The sequence below is a fragment of the Dufourea novaeangliae genome, unplaced genomic scaffold (genome assembly GCF_001272555.1).
Source record: "Dufourea novaeangliae isolate 0120121106 unplaced genomic scaffold, ASM127255v1 scaffold166, whole genome shotgun sequence".
Taxonomy (NCBI): Eukaryota; Metazoa; Arthropoda; class Insecta; order Hymenoptera; family Halictidae; genus Dufourea; species Dufourea novaeangliae.
This window is the reverse complement of record NW_015374042.1, coordinates 262,564-276,383: the sequence shown is the minus strand read 5'-3', so window position 1 is coordinate 276,383 and position 13,820 is coordinate 262,564. Positions and strand designations below refer to the sequence as shown.

Below are 13,820 nucleotides of genomic sequence, written 5' to 3'. Positions count from 1 at the left end.
TCACTTTACGCGTTTAGGGAAGTGTTGCAGAATAAAGCGATCGATAGCAAAAAAAAGGCGCGCAGAATTTCTATAGCAATAAACCGTCGGATAGAATCAGTGTTCAGGGAAGTTAGAGCTTTCCTTCAATCAACGCCTTATTTATAGTTTTCGCGAGATTGACAAATGCGAGCTTGTATAAGTTAGAAGTCAGTTCCTGCAGCGATATCTGTCGAGGTAGTCGACGAAATAGACCGCTAACGGAGTCTCCGGGCCGATGAAATCCATCCTTTAAGTCTGGTGGCTCAAGTATTTAACCACGAGCGGCGCTAACTTGGTCGGTGATCGTTTGCCTTAATCGAATAGAAATATCGAGTATTGGAGCTGTTCCAAGATCACGTTCGATCGTCCAGCCAGTCCGGCAACTTGGGCAGTAATTCTTAGTAGATTAGAGCAGCGGAGAAACTAATTTATGGGGGTTGAAATTCTGCTTGCTGGTGGAATATACATACACATACTATATAAATAGGTGTACATGTATATATATATACAGGGTATTCGAGAACTAGTGGGAAAAAATGTAAGGGGTGATTCTTTGAGACAAAATAAGACGAAAATCATGAATAACGAAATTGCGAAAAATGCTTCGTTTGTTAGTTATAAGCGTTTAAAAATTGACTCAAATGATGGCAATCCGCGCGTACGGAGTTTCAACGGATCACGGCTCGTCAAGGGCGTTCAGTCACTTTAAAGACTCAAGGACGTGCAGGAAAAGTCGGTGGAACAGCTGTGTACTTACCCCGTAGAAGATGTCGATAACTAGTGCCCGCGGTATTTCAGTCGAATCCACTTGTATCGCATTAACTCTGATTACTCGATAAAATTAGCAGGAAATGTAAATATCTTCTTACGAATATTATAGAGTAGAGAGGGTTAATGCCCCCTCTAGTTGTCACGTATAACAATTGTCCTGTCCAGGAGTATCCATGAAATTAATCCGCACATGCACGTACAACCACAGAAGTCCGCGAAAAGTGTCCACACATACTGAGCGATTGTCCCGACTGCGAAAAATGTTCACACACTGCGCGATTAATTAGATCCGCGAGCGGTTCCTCCGTTGGGTTTAACACAGGGCGTTACACAAAACTGACAATCAAAATAATTAATTTGTAACTATTTCACACTAATTTTTAACCTACACTTATTAATTTGTAACAACTATTTATACTAATTTTTCATAGAAACTTGGTTATGAACGGTAACGCAGTGGCGGACATTAGTGCAGAATGATGATCACGATCGTGGGGCGCGTGAGGTTTATAATTATATTTAATATAATTAATAAAACCTACAATAATTAATAAAATCTACAATAATTAATAAAACCAACAATAATTAATTTGCACTATTTATAACGACGACGTATGCGACACTACTAAATAATCACTACGTAATCGCTAAATAAACTAAAACTCAGTTTTCCGAACATGAACTGTATTTGCTCGTAGAATGCAAAGGGCACCGTTCGGAAAGGACAACTGATATTGTTGAACTGATCCTCCCTCGTTAGGATCGATGTGGCGTAATACGTCGATCCCCACTCTTTCATGGTCAATATTTTTTGGGAAGGAAGAGCTGCATGGGAAAGTGTCTTGGAGGTCACGTTTATTTCGTGTGTCCTTTTTTCTCATACACCACTCGGGGCCACTTGGCCACGCTGCCGAGGGTGTGCGAGTCTGGACATTATAAAACTGTCTCTTGTCTTCTGCAGGACGACCACCCGCGGATTGCCTGTAACGTGTTACTGCCATCGACGAAGACCTTGCCTTCTTGCTTATTGTGTTTTCAGCTATCCCTCGTGACATTAACTTGTAAAAAGAACTTTCAACGTCGAATGCCAACTCCATGTTAGAAACGGTTCATATTACACCGAATGTATGTGTTTAACAGTTTTCTTTATCTTATTTTATGTAGTTTCTTCATGCATCGTAATGCAGGTGCGGCAAATTTCATCTTAGATTCATTCTAATATCATTATACGTTATATATGATCCATATTAATTGCATATTATTTTTTTGCAGATACAAGAACGTCAAACACTTGAAGTAAAATCGAAGTGGTAATAAAATGTGCAATGCACATAAAACGTACAGTGAGTCAGTATTCAATATTTCAGGAATAAACAGCGGCGCGCTCCGTTTCAGGTAGCAAGCTGCCGTCGTCAGTCGACCGTAAACTGCTGGTGTCATTCATACCTGAATAACTTTTATTTAGGGGGTGACGGGTGTAGACGAGCTTGTCCTCCGTCGGGGGGTGCCGAACGATGTTTTTAAACGATCGCATGAGTTAGTTGCTTATTGTTCGAAGCTTCGCTCAATAGGATAATATCTGTATTCCTGAAATATTGAATATTGACTTACTGTATGTTTTATGTGCATTGCATATTTTATTACCACTCCGATCATACTCTAACTGTTTGAGGTTGTTGTATCCGCAAAAAAATAACATGCAATTAACATGGATCATACAAAACGTATAATGATATTAGAATTAAACTAAGATGAAATTTGCCGCACCTGCACTACGATCCATGAAGAAACTACATAAAATAAAATAAAGGAAATTGTTAAACACATACATTCTGTGTAATATGAACCATTTCTAACATGGAGTTTGCAATCGGCGTTGAAAGTTCTTTTTACAAGTTAATGTCAAGAGGGACGGCCGAAAACGCAATGGGCAAGGTCTTCATCGATGGCAGCAACATGTTGCAGGCAATCCGCGGGTGATTGCACTGCAGAAAACAAGAGACAGTTTTATAATATCCAGACTCACATACCCTCGACATCGTGGCCAAGTGGCCCCGCATGGTGTATGAGAAAAAAATACAGATTTTTTCTCTAAAAACATACGAAAAGAAACGCGACCTCCAAGACACTTTCACGTGCAGTTTTTCCTTCCCAAAAAGTATTGACCATGAAAGAGTGGGGATCGACCTATTACGCCACATCGATCCTAACGAGGGAGAATCAGTTCAACAATATCAGTTGTCCTTTCCGAACGGTGCCTTTTGCATTCTACGAGCAAATAGAGTTAATGTTCGGAAAACTAAGTTTTAGTTTATTTAGCGATTACGTAGTGATTATTTAGTAGTTTTGCATACGTCGTCGTTATAAATAGTGCAAATTAATTATTGTAGGTTTTATTAAGTATTGTAGATTTTATTAACTATTGTAGGTTTTATTAAATATTGTGGATTTTATTAATTATTGTAGGTTTTATTAATTATAGCGTGTTACAAATATCGGCGCACCGCCGTCACGTTGACGGCGCGGCGCGGACGACGCGTATTCACGACGGAAGAGCCTCGGGCATCTTCGACGACACGTAACAGAATCGGGTACGATCGGAGACTTCCTGCGCGTTCGACACCTCACGCGCCCCACGATCGTGATCGTCATTCTGTACTATTGTCCGCCACTGCGTTACCGTTTATAACCACGTTTCTATAAAAAATTAGTATAAATAGTTGTTATAAATTAATGAGTGTAGGTTAGAAATTAGTGTTAAATAGTTATAAATTAATTATTTAGAGTGTTAGTTTTGTGTAACGTGTAGAGTGTTAAACCCAACGGAGGAACCGCTCGCGAGTCTAATTAATCGCACAGTACGTCTGGACATTTTTCGCGGACTTCTGTGGTTGTACGTGCGTGTGCGGATTAATTTCATGGATACTCGTGGACAGGACAATTGTTATACGTGACAACTAGAGGGGGCATTAACCCTCTCTACTCGATAATATTCGTAAGAATATATTTACATGTCTTGCGAATTTTATCTAGTAATCAGAGTTAATGCGATACAAGTGGATTCGACTGAAATACCGCGGGCACAAGTTATCGACATCTTCTACGGGGTAAGTAGACAGCTGTTCCACCGACTTTTCTTGCACGTCGTTGAGTCTTTAAAGTGACTGTACGCCCCTGACGAGCCGTGATCCGTTGACACTCTGTGCGCGCGGATTGTCATCATTTGGGTCAATTTTTAAACGCTTATACCTAACAAACGAAGCATTTTTCGCAATTTCGTTATTCTTGATTTTCGTCTTATTTTGTCTCAAAGAATGACCCCTTAAATTTTTTCCCACTTGTTGTCGAACACCCTGCATATATACTATAGATATATGTATATGTATATGTATATGTATATGTATATGTATATGTATATGTATATGTATATGTATATATATCGTATCTGAAAACCATATACATAGATATACATATGTGGACTCCAGAAGCAGAGTGTATTAAATCCACTTTTTGAAAAAATGACATTTTACATGTTTTCCGTAGAAAAGTCTTGACTTATTCCGATGGTAAATAACATCCGATGGAACATTATTTAGTTCCAAATCGTTTAGTTTTAATATAATGCTGCAAAAATGATATTAAGTCCATATCTTATTCCGGGTCAAACAGTGTAAAGTCCATCATATAAGGGACTTAGTGCCATGTTCACTATCCCTAGTATTTCTACATATCGAGACTTGTTTTAAGTACATTCAATAGTTTGATGGTAGCGATTGTTCCTCGTTGAATTCTTCCCGAACTGTTCCGAAATTCGAAGGTTTTTGCACTTTTGATTTGCTCACCCCTAAAGTTTGAAAATTGTTCCAGATATAATTGCGTAATGCACACCATGCACAGGGTGTTTCATTTAACTTGACATTTAGAAATAATACGTAAGATTATTTTAATAAACGGTCTGTTAAAAAAATAATCAAAATGTTCAAAAATAGAAAATATTGCCGCTACTGCGGCATCTATACGGAAATGTTATCGTCGAAAGGTTTTATGACACTTGGATCATTGGAAGTCAAGCTATAGCACTCAAAGTAACAGTATTTTTTTGGCTCTTGCAATAAAAAGCCAAAATTAACTTTTGTTTTAAATTTGGTGAAACATATGACAAAATGCAACGATTGCTACAAAAAGCGTATGATGATAATTGTTTATCTCATATTCAAGGTTACCGCTGGTTTAAACGATGTTAGGCAGGTTGGGAAGACATTAACGACGATGATCGTCCAGGTCGTCCGGGAACAGCAATCATCGAAAACATTGAAAAGGTGCATGAAGCAATAAAACTTTAAGCAAAATCTTCGATGAGATGGTTGGAAAGTAAGTTGGGATTACCGAAAGACAAGATTTATCGCATGTTTACCAAGCATTTGAAAGTTTCCATTATTTGTGTACGGTTCGTTCTTCACATACTGACTGGTGACCAAAAATTGAATCAAGTTTATCATTATAAAGACATCATTAAAACCGCTCGTAAGGATCCCAACTTCTTCAAATCGATTGTTACTCCTTTTCTTTTTGTTACTGGATTATTTGGTGTCCTCACGGCTTAAAATGACCATAAAGGAAAAGTTTGATGACAACTCACAAATTTTTGCTTATGCATTAACTCAATACAAATGAATTTTTTTTTAAATAAATGTTTTATTAATTCTTCCTTTAGAAGCAGTACCTAATGTATAGTGTCTCATGATAATCGAAAGTATATTTGAATAAAAACGAATAGTATGTTCAAATCCAGTGCAAACGAAAGAAATATACGTGCCTGAATGTGTGAAATTAATTAAGAGACAAGTTCCTTGACCTTTCATTTCGAGTGGTCTATTCAAGCATTCTATTAAAAATAGTTGTGTATTGGCACAACCTGGTACAATGAAGTCTTAAGTGTATAGATTAGATTGAATTGGCTTGTGTTTTGATTACGGAAACCAAATACAATCCTGACTACGTCTATCTACTTATGCGAAATACAATTAATTGTTAACTTAGTAATAACTTGATGGAGAACATTGAAAAATTTGAATAGTATTAATTTCAGTTATTGAACTATTCCAGAATGAATTTGTTCATAAAGCATGTGCTATTATTTATGCTAAAATCACAAACAAAAATAAAGTTAAAGTTATTTTTGGAAGACAGATAAAAATTTCTTTCTTTAGTCAGATGTACCGTTTTCTGAAATAATTCAAATTCAGTAATTATTATGTCTACGGGTAAGTTCTGTCCGTTTTGAATTAAAAGAAAATAATACATTTTCAATATATTTATTAATATTTACGGAAAAATATAATTTTCATCGTTACTAATGACCTATTCCCAGCGTGATGGTAATTTGTGGACTCCATAATAAATGTATTGAAAATGTATTATTTTGTTTTAATTCAAGAATGCACAGAACTTTTCGGTATTGTTTAGAAATTGCACCATAAATAAGTGATATAGTAAGTTTCTTTATCTAGAAGAATCCTTTTAACCGTTTGAGTACCAAGCAGCGCGATCGCGCTGTTCAGATTTTATGTCGAGAAAACCCAGCACATTTCGAGCATTGTGGACAACTAACGGTGCGTCATCGACTGTCAAACTCGCGCGCTCAGATTTACTGACGCAAGTAAATCACACAGCTCCTTCTTTTAATGTAAATAATACATTTTACAATAGGTACAATACCATAATAATATAATAGAATATAATATAATAAAATAATAGAAGCGCTATCGCACCGCTTGGGATGTATCGACATAAAATAAAAGAAGTGCTATCGCGCCGCTTGGATCTTCTCATACTCATTTAGAGAAGCCCGGTTGCGCTGTTCGGGATTCTTCGACAGTGTTTTTTCAATATCATTGAGACAATTCTTTAGAAATGATTCTTAACCCTTAACTACAGGCCACTCATCTCAAAGACGAACTTGAATTTTTATTTCATTGTCACTATCATGTGGAGAATTTTTGAATCTCTAGAAATTTCAGTGTCTTTAATTGACAATAAATGGCACATTATTTCCGAAACGATAATGAAAAATGACATTCAATTGGTTATCAAAACTGTCACAAATTTAATCATTGTCAAATTATTCATCTCTGAAACGAGTGGTCTGTAGTTAAGGGTTAATGTTAGTAGTTATAATTGAACAGCCAATTTTATGTTTCTGATGTAGTCTAACGTATAAACCACTTTAGAATGAAGAATTCGATAACACACTAATTACTTTATCTTTAACTTGAAAATCTCCTTAATTAGGCCAACTAATTTATTTTTGATTATAATCTTTGTAATACAGTCTACTAAGAATTCAAATTACAACGTTAAAAATATAATTTCCATTTTTTAAATAATAAACTGAACTTTCGTACAACGCTGTGTCTGGTTAAGCAAAGTAATTCTTATAGGCCAATTTTTGTTATAGCATCTGACGTTTACAAATGATGCTGAAGAATCAAAACATGTTCAATTCTGGGGGACAAATTTTTCAAATTCTGAGTAAACTCAAATGGTGTATATGTTGTTCAAAATGTATAAATTTTTTTAATTTGGTGTTTGATATCTTCCTTTATTACCAATAGAGAGACGGACCACTAATAACCGAAACCGTTCGTTCTACGACAGCAAAGATCAGTCCACATTATTGTACCGATAGTAAATGTTTATGTGAAAGGACCAATACTATTCTGTACAATTTTGAACTACCGTTAAAATTATCGCAATACCATAACAACAATTATAAAATTCGATTGTTACATGTAAACAATTAATTTGGAGCACTAAACCGACTGATACATTGCTTAGAATACAATAGCATTTTAATTACAATGACCTAAGAAAATTTTAATTATGAAATAGCATAAACGTTTTCGTATTCAACTTGACTAATACTTATCCAATCTGAATACTAAAATATTTTCAAAGGTTTCTGAAAAGATCCATAGGTAGTGATGGATATTATATGAAATAGTAAAAATGTATTAGTGTGATAAAACCCTTGTCGAATGAAATTGAAAACAAAAGTATCATTTATGTTCGATCCTCCCTTGCATGAATAATCATGAAAATCATAAATAGGCACTGGAAAGGCGTCAGTAGCATTAAAATACGATTCGAAGATAAAGGTATGATAACGAGAAAAATCAGAAATATGATATAATAAGTTTGATAAGGTGTTACGGAAAGGTTTATATGAAATAATCGCATCGAATGGAACGGCTTAACAAGATAAAAAGCGTGCGTGCCGAGAAAGTGGCTGACCTCTCGCCTTATTTCGTGAGAACTGCACCTCAGCTCCTTTGTAATCCCAGCACGCGAATCGAATTGAAGAAAGCCAATGGCAGGAAGTTAGCGAAGCAGCTAGCAAACTTTCAGTTGGATTAGTGATACACTACGTGATTATTACGTGAACAAATCGTTACGGAACTCTGACCACTCGATGTTCGCAATAAACAATTCACGAAACGTCAAACATCCATAATCGAGGTTTTGTTTAATAATTATCATTACTCCTCAAGGATTCACTCTGTAATGGTACATATCAGCGAGACAGGTAATTAATTTGATTGGTAGAAAAAACGTTCAACCGATAAAACAACGTACGCAAAAAAAGGCAATGATAACTTGAGCCGTTATCTACATCGCCCGCATTTGCCTTCCGGATCTAGCGAAGAGACTACGCCAGGGCGCGAGTGGAAATAGGGGCATCGGAAAGGAGTCGTTCCGTTTCCTCACGGCGGAATCTCCGAGGAACCGCCGATGGTTTCCTCGCGCCTCCGGGAAGCCCTGTGCACGCGGAATCGAGTTTAAGAAAGCTGAGTAGAATCAGGCAGTCAGTGAACCATGCAGTCAGTCAGTCAGTCGTCAGTGGCAGTAGTTCGTGAAATCGGAGGATACCGGCTCTACGCGTTACTACGCTCTGTGTCCGGGGACGCAAGCGCACACGCGCCCCTTATCGAGTTCGAGAGCAAAAGCGACGGCTGGTGGTGGTGGTGGTGAACGTAGTGGTGTGGTGGTGGCTGTACATCTATAGAGGTTGCATAGGAATGGAGGGGTAGGGGGTTGGGCGCGAGGAAGCGAGAGAAGACACGGTGGGAAGGTGGAGGGTTGTGGGCGACAGCACATAGCCGGCTTTGGGGGTTGCGAAGAGAGAGAGAGAGAGAAAGAGAGAGACACGGAGGGCGGCGGGCTACAGCTACGAGTCGAGCGCCGCAGTGTTTGTCAGTCCTTCGTATGGGCATCACGTCTGACGCGGCGGTTGATAGTCTTACCCCGCGCTCCAGCATTCGTGTATACGCGTTAGTTTTGGCGGCATCCATAATATCGGTACCAGGACGTGTGCGTACTGCCGCGCGTCGTGTTTCCCGTCGATGAATCACCGGACGCGTTTATGCCCACCTGCGATGATATCGTTCCGTTCCGTTCTCCTACCGACGAGTAATTTAAGGATTAACCGGTGGATCGAGATGTGAGAGGATCGTACTGGAAGCGATGTGGCTTCCGTTGATTCTGCTCGCCTTGATGGCGAGTGGTTCCGCGTGTCCAGATCTATGCGAGTGCCATCAAAGTGCCGCCGAACGGGACTTGCCGGCTGTTGTACATGTGAAGTGTCGTGGCCGCGTACCAGAATTATCGGAATTGTCGGTCAAGACACGAAGTCTCGCGGTGGACGGAGCCGAGGATTACGAGGTGGTCAGTTTCCTGGATGAACTGGAAGTGAGCGATACGACGAACGATTTCCGGGTGATCAGTACGTTGAACGAGTTCGATGTAAACGATACGTTCGCCGTGTCAGAGAAAAATTCGACGAATTTACCGTATCTCGACGAGTTGTCGATGACGAACTGTTCGTTGGTGTTTCTAAACGTTTCGTGGCGAGGTCTCGAGCGGGTTAGATCACTGAACCTGTCATGCAACAATCTGGCGCAATTGAACGGGGTACTGGTTGGCGGTATGACGAATATGAGCGAGCTGACGCGTTTCGACTTATCCGACAACTCTCTGACAGATCTGAGTGCCGGAGCTTTTAGGACGCTTACGGGATTGGTGAGGTTGAGTTTCCGTAGGAACGCGATATTCGTCGTGCACGAGGACGCATTTCAGGGATTACAGCGGCTGAAATTTCTCGATCTGTCGGACAACAGGCTGGCTAAATTGCCGGACAACGCGTTGACGCCGCTCTACTCGTTGCAAAAGTTGGATCTGAGTGGCAATCAACTGCAAGTTCTGGGCACGAGGTGGTTCGAAAATCTCAACAGATTGAGGGAGCTCGACGTATCGAGGAACGGTCTGGCGCGGGCAGCTTCGGGAACTTTGCAACCGCTTCCGGGATTATCGGTACTAAAACTCTCGGAGAACCCCCTCAAAGAAAGAGATGTCTCTCTGCTGCTGGGCACCGGCAGACGTTTGGAAACTGTGGACGCGTCTCGGACCGGTTTGGCGAGAGTTCCGGCCGCATTAACGAGATCGGTGCGAGTACTCCGACTAGCTGGCAATAAATTGACCACCATCCGCAGCGGAGACTTGGATAGTTATCCACTTTTACGGATATTGGACATCTCGGAGAATCGACTGATAGATATCGAAGACGATGCCCTTGGACGTTTAGAAGTTCTCGAGGAATTAGATATATCCGGCAATGTTCTCGTCAGGGTTCCTCGAAGTCTGCCGAGTAGCCTGACGAATCTGAAGCTCCAGCGGAACGCGATAACGGTTTTAAAGCTAAACGACCTTCAAGGGCTGTACAATCTGAAATCGTTGACGTTGAACGATAATGATATCAGCGAGATCGAGGTAGGAGCGCTCAGTCAATTACCTCTTCTCGAAGAACTTGATCTGTCCGATAATCCCATTAAAACATTACCGGCAAATACTCTAAGTGGACCAAGTAATCTCGCGAAGCTTCGTATGTCGAGATTAACCACGCTTCAACGAAAGCAAGAGGAACAAAGTGACATGGCGTTTCCAGTACCTACTCCTGAAAGACTCGTGTTTCTCGATGTATCGAAGAGTCCGGTTCTGGCCAGGCAGCTTTTAGCAGATGATGCCACGCTGTCCGCCTGTAAAAGCTTGGTCGAACTGAACTTATCTGGGACAAATATTGCCAAACTCCGTTTCGATCTGCCTTATATGCTGCCGCAGCTACGAATTTTGGAGCTGAGCGGAAATAATTGGGATTGCACGGAGGACCTTTATTGGCTTGGGGAATGGCTGCTGCAACACAAACAACTGAATAAAGACATCGAACCAGGCCGATGCGCCACTCCACAGAAATGGTCAGGATCGTTTCTCTACAAATTACCGTCACCGCCGACTCCTCTTCTCACAGTTGTGCCAAGTACAGAAGCTAACACTTCGGTTACATCGTCGATTCCGTTCACGGCGAAGCATATGTCTTACGTTAACGAGTTAAATGTGTCTTCCGACGCCACCGACATCAAATCAATCAACAACTTCATAAATATCAAAAAGCACTATACAGATTCAAATCATACAGGCGATAGTTTCTATAACATTTCTGATAATACGCCAAATAACGTAACGAAAACAGCGTTCACGTCTTCCAGCGGCTTGCTCACAGTCGTGAATAACGATACTCGGTTCTACGAAGCACCGACATCGTTCAGAAACGTCACGACGATCGCGAGGGAACCGAAAGGACGAAGTTTCATCAAGAAAAATATCAAAGTCAATCAAATATCGACAGAGACAAAAAATTTACTTACAGACGTTGGCGGACTGTCGTATCGGAAGACGAACGGGGAGAAACCGCCAATTAACGAGATGGAGGACGGTCTCCATTCGCGAACTTTTAATAATCGCGTGGATGGCAAGAGGCAAAAGACCAGGAAACCGAACAAACTTACCGTATCGTCGAGCAAGATCGGTTCCTTTATGCTATCGGGACTCGCATCACAGAAGGACGAGGAAGTAGACGGGGATGAGAAGACTGAACAATCACACAGACCAAAGAAACTGAACAATCTGACGAAAGAGAAGTTGGTGCTCGGGAACGCTCTTGATACGAACACGATAGCGGAGGAATTGAATAGCCGAGCAACTAATTCCGACGCTAGAATATCCGAGGCTTTATCCGCCGGCGCTCATCCCGGTATGTTGGTGCTGGCTGGTGCAGTCCTTGGTGCCGCAGCTGCGCTAACTGTAGTGTTGTCGCGACGAGCCACGCTACGCCGCAGGGACAGCAGGTATCATCGTCACGAGAATATCGAAGTTCATACCCTCACCCCGACCACTGAACTCTGGTGACCAGAGTCTGAATGCGACCGTTTATTCGAGAGAGAAAGACGGCTGAACGCCGACGATCACGAGAAACCAGTCGAAATTTCGTCGACGTTATCTCGACGGTTGTTCAACACGCGACTGGTGGACGCGTGTTTCAGGAAGATGCTCAAGTAATCCGATATTTTTCGCTGAAACGTTCGAGTCCGGAATTCGAGCTTGGTAACATGAGACAACAACCGACGGGATCAGGTGCCGTGCAAACCCAGGTCATCGGTGCTCGTACTCTAATCGCAACGGCCGGTACCTGCGCCAATAACGGGACTCGGAACCTTCGGAAATCCCATGATAACGTAAACGGTAAAAAGGCAAGTTTGTGAGATCGTTAATCGACGCCAAACCGATAGGAACTGATTCTGTACTAGTTATTGTAATAACGGACTGCCCTGACTATAAACGTTTTAACACGGTCACCGTTTCCTCCGACGACAAATCGTTTCGACGGTAATACAGTACAAACTCGGCTCGAGTGACTAGGCGTGCGAACAATGACAAGTTGGCGACGCTCGAACAGATTACCTTACTTTTGCCGTGCGGAGACCGGAGTAGTTTCTGCATAACCATCAGATTCGGCTTCGTCCGTCGGGAAATACCAAACGCGCGAGAAACTTCCGCCGAGGAAGGTCTGGTTTAGTAGAGGATCCCGGGGAATTTGCACGATATCACTGAACGATGAACTGGTTAAACCTGGTGTTCGGTTACAATCGGGACAACGGATACGTTTTACCATGAAGGCCAACCTAATGCGCGTTCGGGGTGAAGAGTATCGAACATATTCGTGTCCGAGCAAACGTCTTGTGATTGATCGTCGAACATCCGTTTTCGCGGGGTTCACCGGTGCAACACACCTCTGATCTTCGATAGATCCTTTCGTCCCGGGACGAACGGATAAAAGCGTGGCCAGAGGAGTCAACGGAAGACAAAACTGCTGGGTGGCAATAATTATCAAAGCAGCATCCCGGGGCTGCAATCGATCTCAGGCGATCGTGGGAGCGTTCAATAGCCACATAGTGACAATAATAACTGTAACGTGTCGCGTTTCTGTAATGGACCTTTCATCGTACGTTTAGGACGCTTTCGTGGCCGTTGGTAGAAGTGGTACGGGGCACGAACGAAAATGCAATGAGAAAGGGCGTCCAGGGGCGGGGGCGATGGCTCTTGGAGGAAGGACGGGCCCGAGAGGAAACCTGGAGGAACGGATAGAAAGAACGTGCTGGCGTGAAATTCGCGGTGGCGAATTGTACGTTTGAATGACAGTGCGAGACGGGAAACGAGAGCGATTGCTAGCCGGAAGAACTTTTATCGAACGCTGTGAGATCGAGGGAGAGAAGAAAGCGTGAGTGCACGTTGGAGTAAGCGAATAAGGATGTGAGAAAGCATGCGAGGAACGAGCGAAGAAAGCGAGAGAGAGAGAGAGAGAGAGAGAGAGAGAGGGGGGGTGAGTGGGAGAAAGAAACAGTGTGTGTGTGTGTGTGTGTGTGGGAGAGAGAGAGACAGAGTGAGAAATGATCGCGAGGTGGAAACCGCTCTCGACGGCGGCAACACTGAGTGTACAGAAACATAGCTTCCGAACTTAATTCTAGCAACTTGGCGAGTTGCCAGGACTCCTCAACAAACAGAAAAAAAACATGGAAGGATAAGAGCGGGAGAGAACAGATAAGAAATAACGAAGAGGCTAGACATTATCTTTCTTAAAA

The 13,820-nt window shown here is 41.7% G+C and overlaps 1 protein-coding gene across 1 annotated transcript; it reads left to right on the top strand.

Moving 5' to 3' along the window:
• The first annotated feature begins 9,315 nt into the window (after positions 1 to 9,315).
• LOC107189547 (slit homolog 3 protein) lies at positions 9,316 to 12,138 on the top strand. Its single transcript, XM_015578107.1, has one exon. It carries the CDS (start codon positions 9,316 to 9,318, stop codon positions 12,088 to 12,090), a length of 2,775 nt encoding a protein of 924 aa, XP_015433593.1. The 3' UTR covers positions 12,091 to 12,138.
• The last annotated feature ends 1,682 nt before the right edge of the window (positions 12,139 to 13,820 follow it).

Bases quoted from the DNA above. Each gene is read 5' to 3' on its own strand.
- LOC107189547 (XM_015578107.1), top strand. From the start codon at position 9,316: ATGTGGCTTCCGTTGATTCTGCTCGCCTTGATGGCGAGTGGTTCCGCG.